This window comes from Pongo pygmaeus, chromosome 8 (genome assembly GCF_028885625.2).
Source record: "Pongo pygmaeus isolate AG05252 chromosome 8, NHGRI_mPonPyg2-v2.0_pri, whole genome shotgun sequence".
NCBI lineage: Eukaryota > Metazoa > Chordata > Mammalia > Primates > Hominidae > Pongo > Pongo pygmaeus.
In genome coordinates, this window is record NC_072381.2 from 12,101,020 (window position 1) to 12,126,224 (window position 25,205).

At 40.6% G+C, this 25,205-nt stretch overlaps 1 protein-coding gene across 5 annotated transcripts in view; it reads right to left on the reverse strand.

Moving 5' to 3' along the window:
• Positions 1–25,205, reverse strand: part of UPF2 (UPF2 regulator of nonsense mediated mRNA decay) — a 123,541-nt gene that overhangs the window by 57,257 nt on the left and 41,079 nt on the right. For all 5 annotated transcript variants that reach the window (XM_063669553.1, XM_054503616.2, XM_063669552.1 and 2 more), the window contains exons 6-9: positions 24,688–24,837; positions 22,920–23,023; positions 20,715–20,800; positions 2,045–2,153 (exon numbers count right to left, since the gene is read on the reverse strand). In XM_063669553.1, coding sequence (XP_063525623.1) covers positions 2,045–2,153; positions 20,715–20,800; positions 22,920–23,023; positions 24,688–24,837 — 449 coding nt within the window. The remainder of the gene's footprint in view (positions 1–2,044; positions 2,154–20,714; positions 20,801–22,919; positions 23,024–24,687; positions 24,838–25,205) is intronic.

Sequence of the window (25,205 nt, forward strand, 5' to 3'; positions counted from 1 at the left end):
GGAGCCAGAGGCAGGCTTCCTAAAAAACCAGAGTCCGGCAGTTTTGAGTCTGCAGAGACACCAACAGGCAACTGGAAAAACACTGGTGGTCTCTGCCAGGGTGCTGCTATGATGGCGAATCAAAGAATAAATGTCAGGAGAAACAGAGACAAGTATACTGTAAAATATTTCAATAAGAAGGAAATGAAATAGTTGCGGCGGGGGGAGGGGCAGGGGATGCTCAGAAAAGGTGTTTGTTGCTGTCACTTTGATTTAAGGATGTGAGTGGTGAACGTGTGTTTCTGCCTAATAGAAAATCGTTGGCAAAGTCTATAGATCCTGGAGGAAGTAGAAGGTGATCAAGTATGTAGAGTGCTCTTTCTTCTCTCCTCCGAGAGCACTGGTTCCCAAAGTATGCTCCTGGAGTTCTGATATTCTTCCTTGTAATGAAGCATTGCAACAGTACAATAAAAATGCCAATTCCCCAGCTCTCACCCCCATTTTCAAATGAGAGAGTACATATAGACAGAATTTTCTTAATTTAAGTTTTTCACCAAAAGCGCTAATTATGCTTGGTCCAGTAACTTGTGTTTTAATTTGGGGATTGGCTGAGGGGTATAGGCATATAACCAATATAATAACTCATACTGTCCACTAGTAAAACAGTTCCTTCTTTGTATAATGGGATTAAACATATCAACAAGAATATCACAGCTTCTGCTACATCTGTCTCTGAACTAGCAGCATTTATCAAAGTGTGTTCTTTGAGGGGTTCCATATTCATGCCCCTCCAGGAGATTCACAGAGCACATTACCATATTAATGCTTTGAGAATTCTTACAACAAAACAAAACAAAACCATTTAACTTTATTGAGTTCAGTGTTTCCAACCTCTAAACACAGAAACCTTCCCTTAGGTACTACTACCTATGAAAATCTGAAAAACACTTTAGCAAAAGTTGGCCCAGAAAAATCTTAACCACAAATCTCTTAATAACAAGAAGTGCTTACAGACCATTCTCCTCTGCAAGAGACTCTCTCCTTCCTTCGCACTCAAAGCACCCACTCTCCAATAATTCACTTGGCAATTCAGCATGCAATTCCTTACAGCTATTATATTTAAGGATTAATTTTTATTTAAACCTTATGTCCTCAACTACATTGTGAGTTCCTGACCTCGGAATTGTGTCTGTTCTTCAGAGAGCTTAGCAATACTACTGACTTGTGCATAGTGAGTGAGAGAAAGCACGTGTGGACATTTCCCGTTTTTATTTGCATTCTGAGCAACTTATGATAAAGTGAAGTTTTGTAAACACCACGTTTCCATTGGCTAACAATTGAATTTCATGTTTTTTCACAGTCTAACAATGTCCACTTTCAGTCACCTCTGGCAGTATCATTTCCCCACTATCAAGCCTGTATTTGCAGCAGAAGCACCTCCGTGAAATAACTGGGTAACGTGGGTTGGGAGAACTACTAACACATAGTTTGTTCATACTTCTAGGGTTAGAGAGGAAGGGAAGCCATGTGGTAACAGGCCCCTGTTATTTCCCAGGGTGATCTTTAAAAAGCTCACCACGATCCAAGGTAAAATTTCTTAAGGCAAAATCAAAGAAACACAGGCTATGGCAGCACTTGCTAGTATCAGAGTATTGATGGAAACTTGCAGACGCCACACATTTGGACCCAAGCACCTAAAGAAGCATATCCTATGCGGCACCACACCCTGACTCATGGCAGCCAATGATGTTTCTTTTAGAAACACCAGTTAAGGCTCTGGCTGTCTTGACCTTGGAGAATCATTTCTACCTTAGAAAAGCAAAAAGTGCTGTTCCTGCAATGGGGGAACAAGGTAGCAGCAACGGCTCACCTCCCAACCAGAATATCACTGATCAATTTCAAGCTTCGTTAAGTAAATCACATTTCAAAAATTTAGAATGCCGTAAATTCTAAACTGTTATACCACTATCAAATTTCAAGAATATGCCAACAATTACATTCTTAAAGAATCCTCACTCAATGTATAAGAATATATATATTACAAAATAAATGCTTAAATACATACATGAAATCTGAAATCCCCCCTCAGCATGGAACAAAGATCCTCTGCTACATCAGACATGCAGGGATGCAATGTAGCAACCAATCTTGCATAAAATGGTAGCAAATCCAACCTGCAAAAGTTATATGTGATATGTGTCAAAGGAAAGACATATCAAAAATAATTCATTTTAAAATTTAAACTTTTCAGATGTATTCACACATTAAATGATCTTAAAACTCATAATCATACAGACATGCCTATTTATTGCCATCATAAAGAAATGTTTGAAAATTCAATGAGCCTTCTAAAATTTTATTAATATTCTGGCATTTTCCATTCCGTGAATTTACCGCACATCTGTAATTTTATTATGTAATTTTGATGAAATATGAAACACCACGCACAAAAAAACAGTATGTTTTGACACGACTTAAATTTTTAATCACATAATCACTGAGTAACTGCATATTTACAAATCTCAAGGTAACTTCTTTAGTGCAAGACAAAATCCTTTAAAGCCATTTCCTTCATTTATCTCAGGGCAAGTTATTTGGAAACCTCAAGGTCTAAAGCAAAACGGTAATCAATAGGCTGGGCGTGGTAGCTCACGCCTGTAATCCCAGCACTTTGGGAGGCCGAGGCAGGCAGATCATGAGGTAAAGAGATCAAGACTATCCTGGCTAACATGGTGAAACCCCGTCTCTACTAAAAATAAAAAAATTAGCCAGGTATGGTGGCATGCGCCTGTAGTCACAGCTACTCAGGAGGCTGAGGCAGGAGAATTGCTTGAACCCAGGAGGCGGAAGTTGCAGTGAGCCCAGATCACGCCACTGCACTCCAGCCTGGGTGACAAAGCAAGACTCCATCAAATAAATAAATGAATGAATGAATGGTACTCAATAACTGAAAAAACCTCTACAAAGGCAAAACAATACTACAAAATCTAAATACTAATTTATGGATTTCACTCATTACAGAACCCACTCAGATCTTCATTCAGGATCTTAATTTGGACAGTAAATGGCAAATATGTGGCACTCACACTGCCACCCTCTTCCATTGTCAGAGCACTCTTTCCCATTACACAGGAATGATGCTCCAGAATCCTGCTTAGCACAACACTCCAGGTGGCCACTACTAGCTGGAATCAACACACAAGCTAAAATTTATTTTCCATTCCTGCCATAGATGTTATTTTGTAAAACCTGATTAATCAATGATTCAACACTCAGCAGATCAGACTCTGAAGATGAGAAGTAATGAGCAACTGATAAAAGCAGCTGAACCGACAGCAGCAAATAATGGAGCTGACAGTGAGAGAGGAAGCTAAGAACTATAAAATTACAAGAGCTTAAAAATTATGACAGCTTGAAGCCAATTAGAACAGAAACAAATAATCATACAAGTCTTAATTATCGCTGAGTGGAGGCCGGGCACGGTGGCTCACGTCTGTAATTCCAGCACTTTGGGAGGCTCAGGCAGGCAGATCACCTGAGGCCAGGAGTTTGAGATCAGCCTGGCCAATATGGTGAAACCCCATCTCTACTAAAAATATAAAAATTAGCCGAGCGTGGTGGCAGGTGCCTGTAATCCCAGCTACTCGGGAGACTGAGGCAGGAGAATCACTTGAACCCAGGAGGCAGAGGTTGCAGTGAGCCAAGATCGCACCACTGCAATCCAGCCTGCGCAACAAGAGCGAAACTCCATCTCGAAAAAAGATTATTGCTGAGTACATCACTGTACCATACAATAATATATGAAAATGTTTGATCGTCAGGAAAAAAACCGCATAATTCGATCTGGAAAGCTCCTCAGATGGATACATTAACCCTTAGCTAAAGGGACACAGTGAAAAAAGAAGGATGGAAATAAATTTGAAAGGTATGGTTAGGCTGGGCATGGTGGCCAGTAATCCCAGCACTCTGGCAGGCTGAGGCAGGTGGATCACCTGAGGTCAGGAGTTCAAGACCAGCCTGGCCAACATGGTGAAACCCCCATCACTACTAAAAATACAAAATTTAGCTGGGTGCGGTGGCACCTGCCTGTAATCCCAGCTACTCTGGCCTGGGAGGTGGAGGTTGCGGTGAGCCAAGTCCATGCCACCGCACTCCAGTCTGAGCCACAGAGCGAGACTTTGTCTCAAAAAGATTTTTTTAAAAATTGAAATAAAGAAGAAAAGTATGCTTAAAGGGAGGAAACTGGCTAAATACATACCTAAAAGCCTCAAAAACATGGTACTTCTCAAAAACTTGGGCTACTATAATTTCTAAGCAAGTTAGTTTTTACTAATGTGCTGGGCCCTGTCCTAGGCGTCTTACATATATAACTCAACTTGTTAAACCTAATAACCACTCTATAAGGTGGATATTACACTCACCATTGCAGCAATAAGGGAACAGATGCTGAGAGAAGTCGGCAATATGATAGCTTTGTAGTAATACCGCAATTTTTTTTAAAATAAATCATATCTTTCTTTAAAGAATCAGCAAAAACTACAATCCATTATATAAAAACATTTAATGATAAAATTTAAATGTTGATTTAAAATATTTTTAAGGTTTTATCAATTAAAGTCTAAGCTGCTGTCACATGGAAAATGCACATTAGTAGGTCCCACCACTCTCTAAACATATTACAAAAATAAGCTGTTCTTGTAAGGTACTCTTTTTTTTTCTGAGTCGGAGTCTCGCTCTGTCGCCCAGGCTGGAGTAGAGTGCAGTGGTACAATCTCAGCTCACTGCAACCTCCGCCTCCCGGGTTCAAGCGATTCTTCTGCCTCAGCCTCCCAAGTAGCTGGGATTACAGGCGAGCACCACCGTGCCCGGCTAATTTTTGTATTTTTAGCAGAGACAGGGTTTCGCCATATTGGCCAGGCTGGTCTCGAACTCCTGACCTTGCGATCCATCCGCCTTGGCCTCCAAAAGTGCTGGGATTACAGGCACGCACCACTGCGCCCAGCCCCTATAAGTTACACTTATAAACATGTAATAATTTCCCTACTGTTCCTAGTGTTAAAAAAAAAAAAAAAAGGCCTGGAGCAAATGAACATTTAATGTTCTTACATAATAGATTAATTTACCTTAATATTAAATTTACAAATTTTAGTTAGAATATTAGGTTCTTCATTCATTTTCCACATCCATTTCAACAAATAAAGTATTCTTTTTCAGCTCATGATCAATTATCAAATTCAAATATAGGATTTAAATCTATGCGGAGGTTCTTTTGCTGCCATTGCCACAATTTCGGGTCAGAAAAGTACAGGTACAAGAGCAAAGGTAACAAGATGGCAAAGCAACGCACTGGGAGTGAGGAGGCCCAGGTAAAAACCCTACAGCAGCAAACAGCATCTCCATGACCTCAGGGACTGATCCACCCTTTTCTCCCATACCTCCCAGCTTGCCTGCACCAGGCCCATTGGCTCCTCACTGATGCTCTGACTCAGGGCCTCTGCAATGGTCCTTGCCTTGGGCTGGAATATGCTTTCCCTAAACATCCATATATTTACTCCCTCCCTAAAGGGAGTCCCAGTCTCTATGTTTTGACCCGTTCCGAATACTCCAAGGAAACTGCACCTAACCCATCATACCCCTCCCAAAGCATTTTGTTTTTTTTTGAGACAGAGTTTCACTCTTGTTGCCCAGGCTGGAGTGCAATGGCGCCATCTTGGATCACCACAACCTCTGCCTCCCAAGCAATTCTACTGCCTCAGCCTCCCAAGTACCTGGGATTACAGGCATGCACCACCATACCCATTTAATTTTGTATCTTTAGTAGAGATGGGGTTTCTCCATGTTGGTCAGGCTGGTCTTGAACTCCCGACCTCAGGCGATCCACCCCCCTCAGCCTCCCAAAATGCTGAAATTATAGGCATGAGCCACTGTGCCCAGCCCTACCTGCACTACTTTTAAAAATGGAATTTACCACTTAACATAGTAAATAATTGATTTGTTATGGTTAACTCATTTGTTACCCCTCCCCACCAAAATTGTTCAGTTCTGTGGCAGACAGTTCACCAGCACTCAAACAGTGCCTGGAACATAGGCAGGTGCTCAATATATACATTTGTTAGATAAATGAATATCTCTGGTAACTCACTCTTAAGTACACTGTTAGCATTTAGTCTAAGACATTCTTCCCCATATTAAGGAAGTAGCATCTTATTGTTGTAATAACATTACATTTTATCAAGCAAAAGCTAATTTATCAAATATCTTTTAGCAGCTAATGGGACATTCACATAGTTACTTACTCTCCTACTGATGTTATATATATTAATAGATTTCCTATGTTAGAGTATCCTTCCATTCCTAAGATCAATCTTCTTTGGTCATGCTGGATTCTTATTTACTTATTTTTTTTTTTTAGATGGAGTCTCGCTCTGCTGCCCAGGCTGGAGTGCAGTGGCATGATCTCGGCTCACTGCAAGTTCCACCTCCTGGGGTCATGCCATTCTCCTGGGTTCACACCATTCTCCTGTCTCAGCCTCCTGAGTAGCTGGGACTACCAGTGCGTGCCATCACGCCTGGCTAATTTTTTTGTATTTTTAGTACAGACGGGGTTTCATCATGTTAGCCAGGATGGTCTCGATCTCCTGAACTCGTGATCCGCCTGCTTCGGCCTCCCAAAGTGCTGGGATTACATGCATGAGCCACTGTGCCCGGCCTTGGATTCTTATTTTTAATATACTATGTATTAAATATGATTTGCTAGTGTTTTACTCGGAATTTTTTTATTGACATTCAAAAGTGAGATTGGTCAATGCTTGTGATTTTCTTGCTCCTTCTTCTTAGAATTTTTAATGTATGAAATAACAAGTTTCCTATGCTCGGGAACAAGTGATATTATTTCCTCCTTAAAAGGCTAAAAATACTCAGTTAAGCTTCCTAGTTTTATTCTATTTAAGATGAAATTAATTGATAACTTTTTTTTTTTGAGACGGATTTTCGTTCTTGTTGCCCAGGCTGGAGTGCAATGGTGTGATCTCGGCTCACCACAACCTCTGCCTCCCGGGTTCAAGCAATTCTCCTGCCTCAGCCTCCTGAGTAGCTGGGATTACAGGTATGCGCCACCACACCCAGCTAATTGTGTATTTTTAGTAGAGACAGGGTTTCTCCATGTTGGTCAGGGTGGTCTCGAGTCCTGACTTCAAGTGACCCGCCGACTTGGCCTCCCAAAGTGCTGGGATTACAGGCGTGAGCCAGTGTGCCTGGTCAATTAATAACTTTTAACGCTTTCTTCCATGATTACTGTTCTATGTAGGTATCTTATCTTGAATGAATTTTGAAAATGTGTATATTTTTCAAAAAATTATGTTTCACTGAGATTTTGAAGTGGTTTTAAAATATTTTAAGCATATCATCTGCTCATTTCTTGAACTTTTTAATGTTCTTTTTCTTTAAAATATATTTTCTACACACTTCTCTATTTTGATTTTTCCAAGAACCAGATCTTGAATTTCTAAAACTTTTATCTTAGTTGTCTTTTTCAATGTATTTTTCAACAAAGTTTGTGACAAAACAGCATCAAATATTCTTAAACGATGTCATTTCACTTTTCTTCTTTTTTTCCTTCCTTGTGCTACCTAGTCTAAGATCGTTTCACTTTTCTTCCACTTGTTGGTCTGTCCCTTGCACTTCACTTCATTTTCTTCTAAGTAGCCCAATCTACTTTGAGACTTTTTCTGAGTCCCCCACAAAAAGGCAGATATAGCCATCTTTTTTTTTTTTTTTTTAAGAGACGGAGTCTCACTCTGTTGCCCAGGCTGGAGAACAGTGGCAGGATCTCAGCTCACTGCAACCTCCGCCTCCCAGGTTCGAGTGATTCTCCTGCCTCAGCCTCCCGAGCAGCTGGAACTACAGGTGCCTGCCACCACGCCCGACTAATTTTTGTATTTTTAGTAGAGACAGGGTTTCAACATGTTGGCCAGGCTGATCTCGAACTCCTGACCTCAAGTGATCCACCCGCCTCGGCCTCCCACAGTGCTGGGATTACAGGCGTGAGCCACTGCGCCTGGTCCAGCTATGCATTTTAGAGCAAGACAGTTTTGTGCTACCTGTTCAGGCACAGATCATGAAGTAACAACACGGGAAAATGGTTTCAGCTTTAATAGGGACTTTTAAAATGAGTTAAGGAAGTTATGAGTTAAGGAGTTACGGAAGTAAAGTTAGATACTCCATTTTCTCGGGATCCTCTACCCCTAATAAAAAGGATAGTTGATACAAAATACCTCCCTGCTCTATTTAAATCTTGAAGTCCTGTGTCTGTTCATCCATTACTTCACAAAATAAAATCCTTTATGTTGTAAATAATCAATTACATAGTTGTTCAATGCTAGTCCTGCTTAAGAATGCTTTCTGCTGGCCGGGTGCAGTGGCTCACGCCTATAATCCCAGCACTTTGGGAGGCAGAGGCTGGCGGATCACGAGGTCAGGAGATGGAGACCATCCTGGCTAATACGGTGAAACCCCGTCTCTACTAAAAATAGAAAAAATTAGCCGGGCGTGGTGGCAGGCGCCTGTAGTCCCAGCCACTCGGGAGGCTGAGGCAGGAGAATGGCGTGAACCCGGGAGGCGGAGCTTGTGCCACTGCACTCCAGCCTGGGCGACAGAGCAAGAGTCCGTCTCCAAAAAAAAAGAATGCTTTCTTCGTGTTCTGCCTTCCAAAGGGCACACAAGCTCAAAAAGGGGATGGAGTGCAAAATGTCACATCAGTCACATGAAAGTTATTAATAACACAAAATAAAATATTTTCATCAACATAAACTGCAAATTTGTGCTAAAATTTAAGCCAGATGGATATTTCATCTAATTTGAGTGTTCTGAAAAGCAACTGAAAAATACTTAGATCCTTCCTTTTTTTGAGACTTAGTCTCGCTGTGTTGCCCAGGCTGGAGTGCAGTGGCGCGATCTCCACTCACTGCAAGCTCCACCTCCCGGGTTCACGCCATTCTCCTGCCTCAGCCTCCCGAGTAGCTGGGACTACAAGCGCCCGCCACCAAGCCCGGCTAATTTTTTGTATTTTTAGTAGAGACGGGTTTCACCGTGATAGCCAGGATGGTCTCGATCTCCTGACCTTGTGATCCGCCCGCCTCAGCCTCCCAAAGTGCTGGGATTACAGGCGTGAACCACCGCGCCCGGCCTGGATCCTTCCTTTGAAAACGGAATTCTATAATCTTATAAGATGGTGACAATTACGTTTACTAGCAATGAACAATGAACCACTTTAAAAGAATGCTATTTTCCCTTAAATAATAAAATCTTGTTTATGTTTTTAAGGTCTCCTGAATCACACATTTAATGATTATGAAGTTAGTAAACAGTCTCTAACTACAAGTAAGCAGAAACAACAAGAACGCAGAAACACACAAACACTTTTGTTATTGAGAGGGAAAGAAGAAATTCTTATGGGTTTTTATCTCCTAATCAATTGGCTTTCTAAAAGAAATGTCTAGCTCTCTTTTTCTCTTTAAAATCTAAAGAATTTGACTGTTGAAAGCTATTTAATTTTATCTCCGTGCTCAAAAATGCCTGGAAAAAAATGAATGTGAAAGAACGCTGTTATGGTGCAATTAAAGAATACAAAGGATTTCATAGGAAACACTAAAGCAGAAGATGATTCCTAAACAATGAAATATAATAAGCAAAAGACTGGGGTCATTTACTCTGAAATCGACAACCAAATGCCCTGTTGACATTTCCACAATGTTGCTGTTTCCAACACAACAGCGCCACCAAGTGGTGCAACATACTAACAGATTTCACAAAAACATTCTCTCACAGTTCCAAATTGAGTGAAAGAGGAGGTCCAATCAGAAAATCTCTTACAAAAAGTCCAGCAAACTCTCCTAAAAGCTAGATAGGGGAAGAGCTGTTCAAGAATCAAGGGCAGCACTTCACCTCTGAAGAGTATTCTGTTTACATGAATCTAAAGAGCCAACAACACTTGGCTAAAACAATACCAAGTGCATCTATACTTTAAACATAAGGAAAGAAGAGATTCTTACGTACTTTCCCTGATATTGATTGACTTTAAACTTAAATTTTGGCTTAGGTGAGGGGCCTTCTGGGATGCTGGGAATGTCATATATCTTGATCTGAGTGATGGACACATATGTATACTTTAGATACAAACACCTCAGGAAGAACAGTTAGTGGAGGCTGGGTTTAATACCTAGGTGATGGGATGATCTGTGCAGCAAACCACCACAGTACATGTTTACCTATGCAACAAACCTGCACATCCTGCACACGGACCCTTGAACTTAAACTTTAAAAGTTGAAGACAAAAAAAGATATAAACACTTAATGTGAAATCTCAATTAGCTGTGTGTATAGCTATGTTATAAATTACCTATAAAATAAAATGCAAATATCTAAGGGGATTTCTACATCTCAGTGGAGTCCAAATTAATAGGCTAAGAGAGGCTGGGCGTGGAGGCTCCTGCCTGTAATCCCAGCACTTTGGAGGCCTAGGCGGGTGGATCATTTGAGGTCAGGAGTTCATGACCAGCCTGGCCAACATGGGGAAACCCCGTCTCTACTAAAAAAATATATAAAAATTAGCCAGGAGTAGTGGTGCATGCCTGTAGTCCCAGCTACTTGGGAGACTGAGGTGGGAGAATCACTTAAGCCCAGGAGGCAGAGGTTGCAGTGAGCTAAGATCACACCACTGCACTCCAGCCTGGGCAATAGAGCAAGACTCTGCCTCAAAAAAAAAAAAAAAAAAAAAGGCTAAAGGATATAATGATAGTGTTTTGAGATTTTTTTCATCATTATTTATTTAATGAAGGAAGAATGCAACTGAAAGTTAAAACACTGCTTCAGATCAAACCTTTAAGAACTGTAAAGATGAACTACATCAAACTTTAAAAACTGTGCTGCAAATTATACTACCAAGCAAGTGAAAAGACAACTCAGAAGATGTGAGAAAATACTTCCAAATTATGTATCTGATAAAAGATGTGTGCCCAGAATATATAAATAACTCTTAGAACTCATTCATAAAAAGACAAATACAATTTTAAAGGGGCAAAGGCTGTGAATAGATACTTCTCCAAAGAAGATATGCAAATGGCCACTAAGCACATGAAAAGATGCTCAACGTCATACGTCATTAGGGAAATACAGTCGTCCCTAGGTATCCGTGAGGGACTGGTTCCAGGAACTACTACCGCCACCCAAAAGATACCAAATTACTTATAATGCCTAACACAACGTAAATGCTATATAAATAGTTGTTATGCTGTGTTTATTTTTGTAATTTTCTTAGAGACAGGGTCTCACTGTCACCCAGGCTGGAGTGCAGTGGTGAGATCAGAGTGCACGAACTTCAAATTCCTGGGCTCAACTGATCCTCCCACCTTAGCCTCCCAAAAGTAGATGGGACTACAGGCACATGTCACTATGCCTGGCTTATTTTATTTTTTGTAGAGGATGGGGTCTCACTATGTTGTCTAGGCTGGTCTCAAACTCCTGGCTTTAGGCCATCCTCCTGCCTTGGTCTCCAAAAGTGTTGGGATTACAGGAGGGAGGAAGGAGCATGCCAGAGAGGAGGACGAGAATCTGACTAAAGGAGTCCCAGACAGGCTGGGTGAGTATGGGTGCAGGACGAGGCCAGGATGCCAAAAGGTGACAGTATTTCCTTGCCCCCTCTCCCAAAGTGTTCCAGCCTGCCCCAAGTGTTCCAAAGACTCAAAGTAACTAGCTACCTCCAATACCACTTCACTGCCTACCCAGGAGAATATCCCAGCCTGCTTACTCTACATTCAACTCTCTTCACTCCCCTTATCTCCCCACTTGAGGGCTATCAGTCATCACTATCACTCAAAGGATAGAGAAAGCTGTGTGAATATATGGGGTCTGGAAGAATCAGAAATGGGATGACAGGGAATTGATTGGCACTTGATTACTATCTTTCTACTCCAGGCTCCGTAGGGATCAAGCCGTCCCCATCAGGGATAAGCCAAATCCTGCAGGTAGGGTAGAAATGCACCTGGGAGTGAAGGACAAAATAAGACCTTCAAAATGAAAGGCTTTTCTGATCAATAAAAATATACAGCCAACCAGGAAATGTCAACCTGGTCCAAGTCCCTCCCTATTACCTCATTTTACAGATCTGTAAACAGAGGCCTTGGCTTTCCAAATCCCACAGTAATGAACTTTAAAAAGACTGAGAAAGTTTAATTTAAACCTGAAAAGACTACACAGAGTACTATTAACATGAGAAATGTATAAAAATTAGAAATCTACTTGAACAAATTATAGCTCAATTGATTAAAACCTATATAAAATATAAAAATGTGCCAGGCATGGTGGCACGTGCCTGTAATCGTAGCTACTCAGGAGGCAGAAGCAGGAGGATTGCTTGAGGCCAGGAGTTCAAGAGCAGCCTGGGCAACATAGCAAGACCTTGTATCTTAAAAAATAAGTTAATAGAAATGTAAAGAGTAACAGTCAAAGCTATGTATAAATTACATCCTTCAAAAGACTGTCCACTACCAGACAAACCATGAGTATTTCTTTTATTGTTTTCAACAAGGTAACTTACTAGAGAAATATTAACACAAGTCTACTGACTGAAAACAAATACTTGTATTTCTGTAGCAAGGGACACAATGTTACCCCAATGCTTCACATGCTTCTCTACATTTTCTAAATGCTCTTGTTGTCCTAGACAATAGGCTAAGAATAAAAATGACATGGCACTTCTTGTCCCAAGTATCTAGGACTAAGCTGAGTTCACACGCTTGCCTCCCATGCCACGGCCACCTAGAAGCCATGCTAGTGACATAGATGAAAGTGGTCTGGATCCTTGAGTCACCTCCTGAAAGGGTACTCTAGGGAGCCCACCAAACCCAGAGAACTTCGAGAACCTCAGATTTCAGAGGTTTGTTGTTCCTTCAACATCCCTAACCTATCCTGGCTTATCCATTTTCTCAGGAAAAGTAATAGCCCACACCAATAAAGCTGAAAATAGTTTTTCTGTTATAGGAAGCTAGAATGATATTAATGTAAGAAAACATGAACTTCGAAAAAAAAGTCTGACTGAAGCCACCCAATCTGTCCAGATTTGCTTCAAGGTAAATTACAGCAGGATACACAAATAAAAAGAAAAGGGAAAGCTGGCCCAAACTGCCAAAAAAAAAGGGCAGATCATCAAATATGCAATCAACATGCTTCTTTCAATGATAAACACATATTGTTTCTCTATAGTTTGACCACTTATCCTCAAGTTCTACCTTTCAATGATAAACCCATATTCCTGACATACAACAAACGCTTAGCATCTGGAAAGGCAGGGCAAAGACTGAGCAAAAGCTCCATGAGGAGATGCAATGCCCATGCAGAACAGGGAAATGGCCCCCAAAGCAACCAACATCAGAAACAATAGCAAAAACACGACCTTAAAAAGGGTTAGGAGGCCGAGGCGGGTGGAACACGAGGTCAGGAGATCGAGACCATCCTGGCTAACATGGTGAAACCCCGTCTCTACTAAAAATACAAAAAATTAGCCGGGTGTGGGGGCGGGTGCCTGTAGTCCCAGCTACTCGGGAGGCTGAGGCAGGAGAATAGTGTGAACCTCGGAGGTGGAGCTTGCAGTGAGCCGAGATCATGCCACTGCACTCCAGCCTGGATGACAGAGCGAGACTCTGTCTCAAAAAAAAAAAAAAGGAAACCTGTTGGCTGGGCCCAGTGGCTCACACCTGTAATCCCAGCACTTCGGGAGGCTGAAGTGGGCAGATCACTAGGTCAGGAGATCGAGACCATCCTGGCTAACATGGTGAAACCCTGTCTCTACTAAAAATACAAAATATTAGCTGGGCGTGGTGGCAGGCACCTGTAGTGTCAGCTACTTGGGAGGCTGAGGCAGGAGAATGGCATGAACCCAGGAGGTGGAGCTTGCAGTGAGCCAAGATCGGGCCACTGCACTCCAGCTTGGGCGACAGACAGAGCAAGACTCCATCTCAAAAAAAAAAAGGAAACCTGTTAATAACAAAGCTGAGCAAATCTAACTATCTAACTCATGATACGTAATAAAAAGAGGGTAAGTACAGCATCAACGCAAAGGTACTGTCAATTTTTTTAATTAAAAAAATAAGAAAGAAAAGAACAAAGTCCTCAAAACCTACCAAACAAAATTCTCCAGAAACATACTGCCATGAAATATATGAAAATTCTGGCCAGTTTTCCACGCATTTTTTAAAGAACTGAATGAACTGAAAGAAGAAATGAGAAAACGAGTAGTAGAGGGAAAAGACTTTGCAGAATGCTGAGTAAGAAAAAGACAACACTGAAAAAAGTGATTGGTAAGAATAAAATAGCCAGAAAACAACCAAAGCACAGTCAACATATGCATCATTGGGGTACCTAAAAAAGAAAGCCAAAACAAGAACAGAACTAGTATTTAAATATATTTGAGGAAATAAATAAATAAATAAAATTCCCTGAATTTTTCAATACGAAAATGGAAAGGGCATGAAGAAGGATCCAGAATGACAAAATGATCAACACCAAGAACTCTCTATCCTAGGAAAGTTATTGGATTTACTTGATTAATTAGAGAAAAAATTACTTGGGCAGCCATTTAAATGACCAAGTCAATTTTAAGAGAGGAAAAAAAAAAAGCCAGCTTGCCTAGATTTCAACACAGTAATGGCAAATGCCAAATGACCATTGAGTGACACCTACACGATATTTAGGGTTAAAAGGTATGAGCTGTGGATTCTCCACTATAACCAGTCAAGCAGCCATTCAAGTAACATAGCCCCAATTCTGAACATAGAGAAATTCAAGGCATATTTTTTCCCCAAGAACACTTTTTGAGAAAACTATTAGAAAATGAACTTCAGGCCAGGTGCGGTGGCTCACACCTGTAATCCCAGCACTTTGGGAGGCTGAGGTGGGCGGATCACCTGAGGTCCAGGGTTCGAGACCAGCCTGGCCAACATGATGAAACCTTGTCTCTACTAAAAATACAAAAATTAGCTGGGTGTGGTGGCGGGCGCCTGTAATCCCAGCTACTCAGGAGGCTGAGGCAGAAGAATCGCTTGAACTAGAGGCAGGGGTTGCAGTGAGCCAAGATTGTGCCACTGCACTCCAACATGGGCAATAGAGCAAAACTCAGTCTCAAAAAAAAAAATGAAAATGAACTTCAGCAAATAAGGGCATTAGAGCAAGAAATTTTAATATAAATGTTTTATTCCCTATCAGGATATGTCATCAACATAAAAATAAGTGAAGGGAGATGGAAAAGCAGACAGGAAGTCAGGTGTGCCGCTTGCCTACTTGTAATGCTGAAAGTTAAATATCACTCAAATACAAGAATAAGTACATTTAAACGTAAAAAGGAAAATATTAAGGAAGAAAACATTCTTAACTAATATCAGATGAGTGACTAAAGAGAGTAAGAAAAGAAGATACCACAAACTAATCTTACCATTGCTCATGGTAGAAAACAACAGAGACTGTCTAAATAAATAATCGCTAAGCAAACTTACAATCATAAAGTACTAAAATAATAATGCAAAGCTTCCTAAAACCAAGAAACACACACTCATGCAAGCACACTAAATTAAAAAATATAAAAGACCACATAATGAAAGACTTTTAGGAATTAAACCAAAACGGAAAATATTACAGAACTCAAGCCAATCATAAATAGCCTAAATTACTTTCATTAAAAGAAACATACTTTCAGAATATGTCTGAGAGTAAAATTCAATTCAATTGTACATAAAAGAGACTCAACTAAAATAAAATGATTCTGAAAGACGGAATATAAAATAAAGGGCACAGGTATACCAAACCAAACGCAAATATAAAGAAAGCAGTGGTCAAGCGCAGGTGGCTCACACTTGTAATCCCAGCACTTTGGGAGGCCAAGGTGAGTGAATCACTTGCGGTCAGGAGTTCAAGACCAGCCTGGTTATCATGGTGAAACCCCGTTTCTACTAAAACTACAAAAAATTACCCAGGCGTGGTGGTGCACACATGAAACCCCAGTTACATGGGAGGCTTCGGCGGGAGAATCGCTTGGACCCAGGAGGTGGAGGTTGCAGTGAGCAGAGATCACACCACTGCACTGCAGCTTGGGTGACAGAGTGAGAATCCACCTCAAAAAAAAAAAAAAAAAAAAAAAAGGCAGCAATCATAATCATTAATATCAGATGAGTTGGAATTCAGGCCAAAAGGCATTAAATAAGACCAAGAAGAACACTTTATAATGATAAAAGATGTATGTAATTCACAATTAAGTTTTATCTATACAACAAATAGCACAACAGTAATATACAGAAAGCTGGAATCATGGTAGCTATTAGGAGAAACGCAACACATCGGGAGTCACAGTCTTTAATCCACCTCTCAGGCCATGACCTCTGGGCAAGTGGCCAAAAATGTAAGAAAATAGATCTGAATCATTATTTAATCATGTAAACCTGATCGGATACATTTACTGACTATATAATTAGAGACAAAGTAAACTTCAAAAATTCAAAAAAAAAATAAAAATAGTATTCTCTAATCAAAATGCAATAAAAACATGAATTATTGACAAAGCCACAAAACAAGAAAAAAGCCCCTGTACCCGGAAATTTTGAAACTCCTTGGGTCACAAAGGAAATAAAACTAAAATTACCATGTCAGAACTAACAGATGGCTGGGCACAGTGGTTCATGCCTGTAATCCCTGCACTTTGGGAGGCCAAAGCAGGAGGAGCTGCTTGAGCCCAGGAGTTCAAGACTAGCCTGGTCAATATAACAAGACCTTGACTCTACCAAAAAAAAAAAAAAAAAAAAAAATTAATTTAATGTAAAAATTAGCCAGACATAGTGGTTCATGCCTATGGTCCCGGCTACTTTGGAGGCTAACATGAAAGGATTGCTTGAGCCTGGGAGGTTGAGGCTGTAGTGAGCCGTGATCTCACCACTGCACTCCAGCCTAGGCAACAGAGCAGGACCCTGTCTCTAAAAAAAAGAACCAAGAGACATGGCTTAAACTATGCTCAATGGACAACTCATATACAAAGTGCCAGAAAAGAAACAAAATAAATGGAAGAAACCTAAAAGAAGAAATTAATAAAGAACAAAGCCAAAAATAACAGTAAGAAAATCAATAAAGAGAATAAATAATAAATCTAAAAGCTGAGTTTTTTTGGTAGGAAAAAACTAGGTAAACCACTAGCTATCATAATCACGAGGAGAAAAGAGGAAGTACAAATTCAAATATGGCACTGTTTGTAACGGCAAGACTGGAAAGTCTGAAACGGTTAAATATAGTACATTCATCAAAAGAAACACTGCAGCTTTAAAATAACGAACAAGGGAAATCTTTATGTCCTGAGATGAAAAGATATGTATCAGCTGCCCACTGTGTTAAAAACAGGAAATAAGAATCTATAATTGTATTTTCTTGTACACGCAAAAGAATCTTTGGGAGAATACATAAGCATCAAGATACTGATTTCCTACTGAAAGGAGTGGAAATTGGGTAGATGGGAAAGCAAGGATAAGAAGGATAATTTTCATCATATAATCTTTTCTACTTCAGGATTTTGAGCTATAGAGCCTTATCATTTATTATTTAAAACTGCATATGACCAAGATTAATTCATCAAATATTTTAAGCTTGAACTATATGCCAAACACTATACTTGGTGTTGGAAATGCACAAAATGAAAAGATCGAGTCCTCTTTCCTAAAGAGTGACCATTTCCGCCTATAATCCCAGCACTTTGGGACGCCGAGGCGAGTGGATCACGAGGTCAGGAGATCGAAACCATCCTGGCTAACATGGAGAAACCTCGTCTCTACTAAAAATACAAAAAATTAGCTGGGCGTGGTGGTGCGCGCCTGTACTCCCAGCTACTCGGGAGGCTGAGGCAGGAGAATGGCGTGAACCCGGGAGGTGGAGCTTGCAGCGAGCCGAGATCGCGCCACTGCACTCCAGCCCGGGCGACAGAGTGACAGAGTGAGACTCCATCTCAAAAAAAAAAGAGTGATAGTTTCAAGTCTGGCAGAGAGACAGGAAGCAAACCAACAATCGGAATATGATGTGCCTAATTCTTCGTAAGAAGACGTGAGGTACTATAAAGAACATCTCTATCTACACAAGGGAAAAAAGGAAGGCTGTTCATAGAGGATAGCTCTTGTTAAAGACCTAAAGGTGAGTCAAAGATTTGGACATCCAGATAAAATATTTGGACATCCCAGATAAAAGCAGAAAGCAGCGGCAAAGGCATGGGAGTAGAGAGAGCAAACAGTATTCGAGAAACCATTACAGATCAAGATTCTGCAGGAGGAAGAATGGCTAGAATTAAGACTGAAGAAATTGAAAACCAGCTAGCTAAGAAAGGGCATTACATATCATGTTACCTTAATTTTATCACCTTTTACATGACAGGCATTGTGCTATGTGCTGGGTATAAAGCAGTAAACATGGCCTCCTTCCTGCAGTTTACAGTCTAGAGGACAATGTCAAAGAATTTAAGAAAGAGGTTTGGCTGGCGCGGTGGTTCACACATCTAATCCCAGCACTTTGGGAGGCTGAGGCGGGCAGATCACGAAGTCAGGAGTTCAACAGGAACTGGAACTCCTCTTGGCCAGCAGCCTGGCCAACAGAGTGAAACCCCGTCTCTACTAAAAATATAAAAATTAGCCAGGCATGGTGGCGGGAGCCCATAGTGCCAGCTACCCGGGAGGCTGAGGGAGGAGAATTGCTTGAACCCTGGAGTCGGAGGTTGCAGTGAGCTGAGATTACACCACTGCACTCCAGCCTAGGCGACAAGTGAGACTCTGTATCAAAAAAAAAAGAGGTTTTACCAAGAGTTTGATGCCATGACCTTTCCTGTCTCTGACTCCCTGCACATACTGTTGCCTCTGTCAGCAATGCTCTCCCTACATTCCCAATCCCCACCCATCCCTTATCTAGTCCATTCTTCTCAGGCCTCAGATTAAATGACCCTTGTTCCAGGCAGTCTTCTCTGACTCCTCAGACTCAATCAGTCAGTTCCACTTGGCTCTATGCTTCAAAGCATGCTGCACTTCTTCTTGACAATGGCACTTAGAATTACTCCTCTGTCTTCCTCTCCAAACTGTAAGCTGTATGAATACAAGAACTAATATGGTCTTGTTCACCCCTGTGCTGTATCTCCAGCATGGATCACAGTACACAGCAGACCCGTAATGAATTATTTAATGAATGAGTAAATTTTAGAATAATATAACAATCTTTCCTGATTATCAGGCTGATTATAATACACTTAATTGTATTTATATACTGCAAGTATATAAGACTATAAGATCTATTTCTCGTGGCTCTAGAATTCTCGCATCTTTTTAAATACTTATGATAAACTGTCACTTCATTCGACCTTTTTTTCTGAGATGGACTCTTGCTCTGTTGCCCAGGCTGGAGTGCAATAGCATGATCTCGGCTCACTGCAACCTCTGCCTCCTGGGTTCAACCGGTTCTCCTGCCATGGCCTCATGAGAAGCTGAGTAGGGGCATGCGCCACCACACCCAGCTAATTTTGTATTTTAGTAGAGATGGGGTTTCACCATGTTGGTCAGGCTGGTCTCGAACTCCTGACCTCAGGTGATCTACCCGCCTCAGCCTCCCAAAGTGCTGGGATTACAAGCCTGAGCCACCGCGCCTGGCCTGAAGTATGTAATTTTACGTTATAAAAATATTCACCCATATGACTTCTTCAATTACACAATTCTTAATTACCTACTCACTACATTAACACACTCCCTCTCCCTTGCCCCACTAAAATGAATAATGCTAACAGGAGATTAAAAAACTAATATGAAAGAAGAAAGGCAAGTAGTGATTTGGTTTCACTGAGAAATCTTACCATTATCAAGAGATCATGGACTTCCATCAATGAATGAACCACATTAAAATTCTGCTCAAGAAACCTTCAATGAAATCCCTCAGAATCCTTATCTTTTGGGGAGAGTATCTGTCTTAGCTATGTCATATGTAATCACCTTAATAGTTAACAAAATTATTTAATTATTTATTGTTAAATAAACAGAAATAGATCTCCTCCAGGATTCTAAGGTCAACAGTCTATGAGTGGTCCTGAAATGTTCAGGTGAAGTAGAAATTTTAATTTAATGTAATATAATGCGTCAGAATTCTCTAAAAGTGTTATGCAACTGAATGTGTGTCTTGAATCACTAGCAACATAATCATTAATGTGATTTCCAATTCTATCCGATGAGTCTCTAGGCAGGCTATCATACCTCTAAACTATCATAATTACCTAAATAACTTGAAATTTTTCATTTAAACATAAATCTGAGAACTAGATATATCACATTAGCCTGATCTTTGCACAAAATAAAAACTCTCCAAAAAAATTATGTTCCATTTATTACTTTTTCCTCAGAGGCAAAAATGCAAAACAATTGTTTCTAGCAATTCTTCTTATTCTTCTTAAGCTACTCTTAAACATTTTCTTTTAAAATAATTAGATAGCAGAAGAAATATTCCCATTAGAGCTAACAAGCAATGAACAAACATTAATGGGAAACAAGTTCTAAAAAATATGCTAATAATGCTAATGACCTACAGAGTGAATAAAATCAAAAGCAATATTTTTAAAGAGGTAAGTAAGAATTTTGATCTTACAACCAGCACTACAGAGTAAAAACACTAATAAATTTCTCTTTTATTACACTTACCTTTGTCTAGGAACTATGAAGAGTGCCCGTACCAACTTCTTCCTGTTTGCTTTTGTGTTCATGTTCATGCAAAAATCCATTGCTGCCTATTGGGAAAAAGTAAACTTTTTCTTTAAAAACCTCTATTTAGTTACGGAGAGCAGAAATCCTGCCTACTACAATATTTTTATTTGTTCTTAAACATTTCAAAATGGTTTTAAGAAACTAGTATTGTTAGTATCAGGAAAGTTTTCTGATAGAACTCAAAACTAGCAAGAATAGTTACCAAGAGCCAAGAAAATTACTAATGCTAATAAGGATAACCAAAAAGCAGTAAAGGTGGAAGACACAGGCACAAATTATACCTAAGAAGATGGAAGAAGAAGTATGCTCCCACATTCACTAAAAAAGCTGAGTGTCGACAGTCAGATATGGTAATGTTAGGGTTTAGAAAACAATACCCCAAAATATGGCTCTTTGGATGCTGAGTACTTCATTTGAACTAAGAAAACTGGAAAGCCTGATAAGCAGCCTCAGTCAAGGTCTCTCTGACCATCCCTTGTTTCTCTTCACAAGTGCAGGAAATGGCGCTCAATCTCTCTCCAAGATGCCTTAACTGACAGAGGAGAATTCTTCCAAAAGAAACTCAACTGCCTTCAATCCTCTGTCTAAAATTTCATAAAACAGGGAATTTATCTAGATGACCATTACCACCTCGACAGACTCTTATTTTGAGACAAGGTCTCACTTTGTCACCCAGGCTGGGGTGCAGTGGCGCAATCATGGCTCACTGCAGCCTTGCTCTCCCAGGCTCCAGGGATCCTCCTGCCTCAGCTCCCGGCCAAGCAGCTGAGACTACAGGCACGTGTAGTTAAGGTTGAAACATAATAAAATTCGCTCCTTGGCTGGGCACGGTGGCTCACGCCTGTAATTCTAGCACTCTGGGAGGCCGAGGCGGGCGGAACACCTGAGGTCAGGAGTTCAAGACCAGCCTGGCCAACATAGTGAAACCCCGTCTCTACTAAAAATATAAAAAATTAGCCGGGCATGGTGGCGGGCGCCTGTAGTCCCAGCTACTCGGGAGGCTGAGGCAGGAGAATGGCGTGAACCCAGGAGGCAGAGCTTGCAGTGAGCCGAGATCATGCCACTGCACTCCAGCCTGGGCAACAGAGCAAGACTCCGTCTCAAAAAATAAAAATAAAAAAATTAGCTGGGCGTGGTGGTGCACGCCTATAGTCCCAGCTACTCAGGAGGCTGAGGCAGGAGAACTGCTTGAACCTGGGAGACAAGAGGTTGCAGTGAGCCAAGATCGTGCCACTGCACTCCAGACTGGGCAACAGAGCAAGACTCCACTCAAAAAAAAAAAAAACTCATTTGCATGGACTCAACAAGGAGACTTAAGTGAAAGTGGCACTGTTTTTTTAATTGCAAATGCATGGTGAAAATATAATGGTACTAGTATAATTTGGTACCACTACCTTGAATCATGATAAAATGCTAGTAGCTCTACCCACCATCACTTTTGCAAATGTCAAAACAATAAAAAAGAAAAAAAAATCGGCCAGGTACGGTGGCTCATGCGTGTAATCTGAGCACTTTGGGAGGCCAAGGCAGGCGGATAACAAGGTCAAGAGTTCAAGACCAGCCCAGTCAATATGATGAAACCCCGTCTCTACTAAAAATACAAAAAAATTAGCCAGGCGTGGTGATGCATGCCTGTAATCCCAGCTACTCGAGAGGCTGAGGCAGTAGAATTGCTTGAACCTGGGAGGTGGAGGTTGCAGTGAGCCAGGATCACACCACTGCACTCCAGCCTAGGCGAAAGAGTGAGACTCCATCTCAAAAAAAAAAACCACACACACGAAAAAAAAAACTTAGTATTATCATCAAAAGAATTTTTGACCTCACAGAACCCCAGGAAGTGCCTCAAAGCCATTAAAAATCCAGAAACCATACTTTTAGCACCTTTGATCTAAAACAATATTTTCCAAACTATGGGATCCATATATGAACAGGACAGGATGCTACAGCCAATTCTATACCCAAACAGAGCATCTATGAATTACATCCAATTTTGTCTGCTTATGCTGAATTCCCATCTAAGACTTTATTTGAAGAAATGGTGGACTTTATAGCTCAAATAGTCTAAAAACCATAGACATTCCTTATGAGAGGACTCCTACAAGGTCCATGTGCTTGAATAAAGTTACACAGAGATACCAATACCTTGTCTATCAGATCTCGGTTGACACAGTTGGGCAACTGCTGTAGGAAAGCATCTACTATGAGCTTGAGATGAGATCCAGTGCTGGCTTCCTCATCTTCTTGTTCTAATGTAAAATTAGTTTTTAAATAGGTTAAAAAAAATACACAGAGAACACAGAAGAAAAACATCCAATGATGAATTATTTGGAAAATAGATAATCTAGACCAATTTTTGTGCCCAGGAAAACATTAGTCATTTTTTAGAATATTATCCTAGGAAGTTTAGGTAACTCTAGAATCATAACATCAATTCACTACAGTCTTTCAGGTATCAACGATAAAAAGTCAAACTTTTTGCATTAGGCACAAAAACTTGGTCAGAAAAAGCATGCAGTGTTATGGTAAATGTTATTTGTGTCTGCCCGGCATCCCTTCCCCTATGTTCTTCAATTAACAGCACTCCCAATTCTTGCCTTTGAAGAACTAAGCCTCCCTATTCCATGTGATTCTAAGGAGGGTGGCTGGTTTACATAGAGAAAGAATCTGCAGTAAGATAGGGTAAAGCCAACAGAGAGAAAAGCAATATTGACAGAAGGTATCCTTCTAATAAAGAATCTTGGCCAGGTGTGATGGCTCATGCCTATAATGCCAGGGCTTTGGGAGGCTGAGGCAGGAGGATCACTTGAGGCCAGGAGTCCAAGACCAGCCTGGGCAACATAGCAAGACCTTGTCTCTAAAAAATATAAAATAAAATGAAATAAAATAAAATAAGCTGGGTGTGGTGGTGCACGTCTACAGTCCCAGCTACTTGGAGGTTGATGCAGGAGGATGACTTGAGCTCAGGATTTTGAGGCTGCAGTCAATTATGATCATGCCATGGCACTCCAGCCTGGGCAAGAGTGAAACCCTGTCTCAAAAAAATAAATAAATGAAGGAATCCTAGCTAATCAACTCAAAACTCGATAGGAAGCATTTAGGGAACAAATGTAATATTTGTATTACTGAATACAAAACACAACTCAATTATAAAGACAGATAAAATAAATAGATGAACTGATAAGCTAGTCGTATTCCCACCTAGTAATCATTTCAGAATAACTTTCAAATACATTTATGTTGTTTGTAAAGATTATGTCATAGTATTAAATCAATCAGGAGAATGCTATCAAGTTCTCAGAAAAGTGTAAGTATCTTTATTCCATCACAGAAGAGGTAGCGAGAAAAGTATATTTTAAGATATTTAGGGCCGCGTGTGGTGGCTCATGCCTGTAATCTCAGCAGTTTGGGAGCCAAGGCTGGCGGATCACCTGAGGTCAGGAGTTCGAGACAAGCCTGGCCAATGTGGTGAAACCCCATCTCTACTAAAAATACAAAAATTAGCTGGGCCTCGTGGTGGGCAGCTGTAATCCCAGCTACTCGGCAGGCTGAGGCAGGAGAATCGCTTGAACCCAGGAGGCAGAAGTTGCAGTGAGCCAAGATCGTACCATCACACTCCAGCCTGGAGGACAACAGTGAGACTTAGTCTCAAAAAAAAAAAAAAAAAAAAAAAAAGATTATTTAGAACTAAGGTATTTAAAATGTAGATGATCATTAAAGTTTGTAGACACATAATACTGGGTATGTAGTGTCCTGTTATAAATCAAATTCCAAAAACAGTGATGGACTGAAAACAACAGAAAAACAAGGGATTAAAAAATACAGAACTAAGGAGAAAAGATCTATATTCTTAGGCAAGAGCTCTGTGTGTAAAAACCAATTAAAAATGAAAGCTGGTAAAACAGTTCTTTACCTTGTTCATCAAGAAGTTTCTTTGTAAGATCTTCAGCTTCATCTCCACCCTCTAATTCTAAGGTGTCATCATTAATTTCTAGATTCTCCAACTCAAGTTCCAAATCATCGGGACTTGATACCTCCTTATTATCCTTAGATTCTTTTGCCTCTGTTGAAAAACAAACAAGTATACCTAAATTCAAAGTCATATTAAAATCCTGCTGCACAAAAGTAGATTAAGACTCACAAAATCTGCATCACTTCTTTTAGAACCTGCATGTATACCCGGCAACTGAAGTTAATATATTTAGATTTTATAAAACACATTATACTCGGCTGGGCATGGTGGCTGACCCCTGTAATCCCAGCACTTTGGGAGGCCGAGGAGGGAGGATCACCTGAGGTCAGGAGTTTGAGACCGGCCTGACCAACATGGTGAAAACCCATCTCTACTAAAAATACAAAAATTAACTGGGCATGGTGGCGTATATCTGTACTTCCAGCTACTCAGGAGGCTGAGGCAGGAGAATCGCTTGA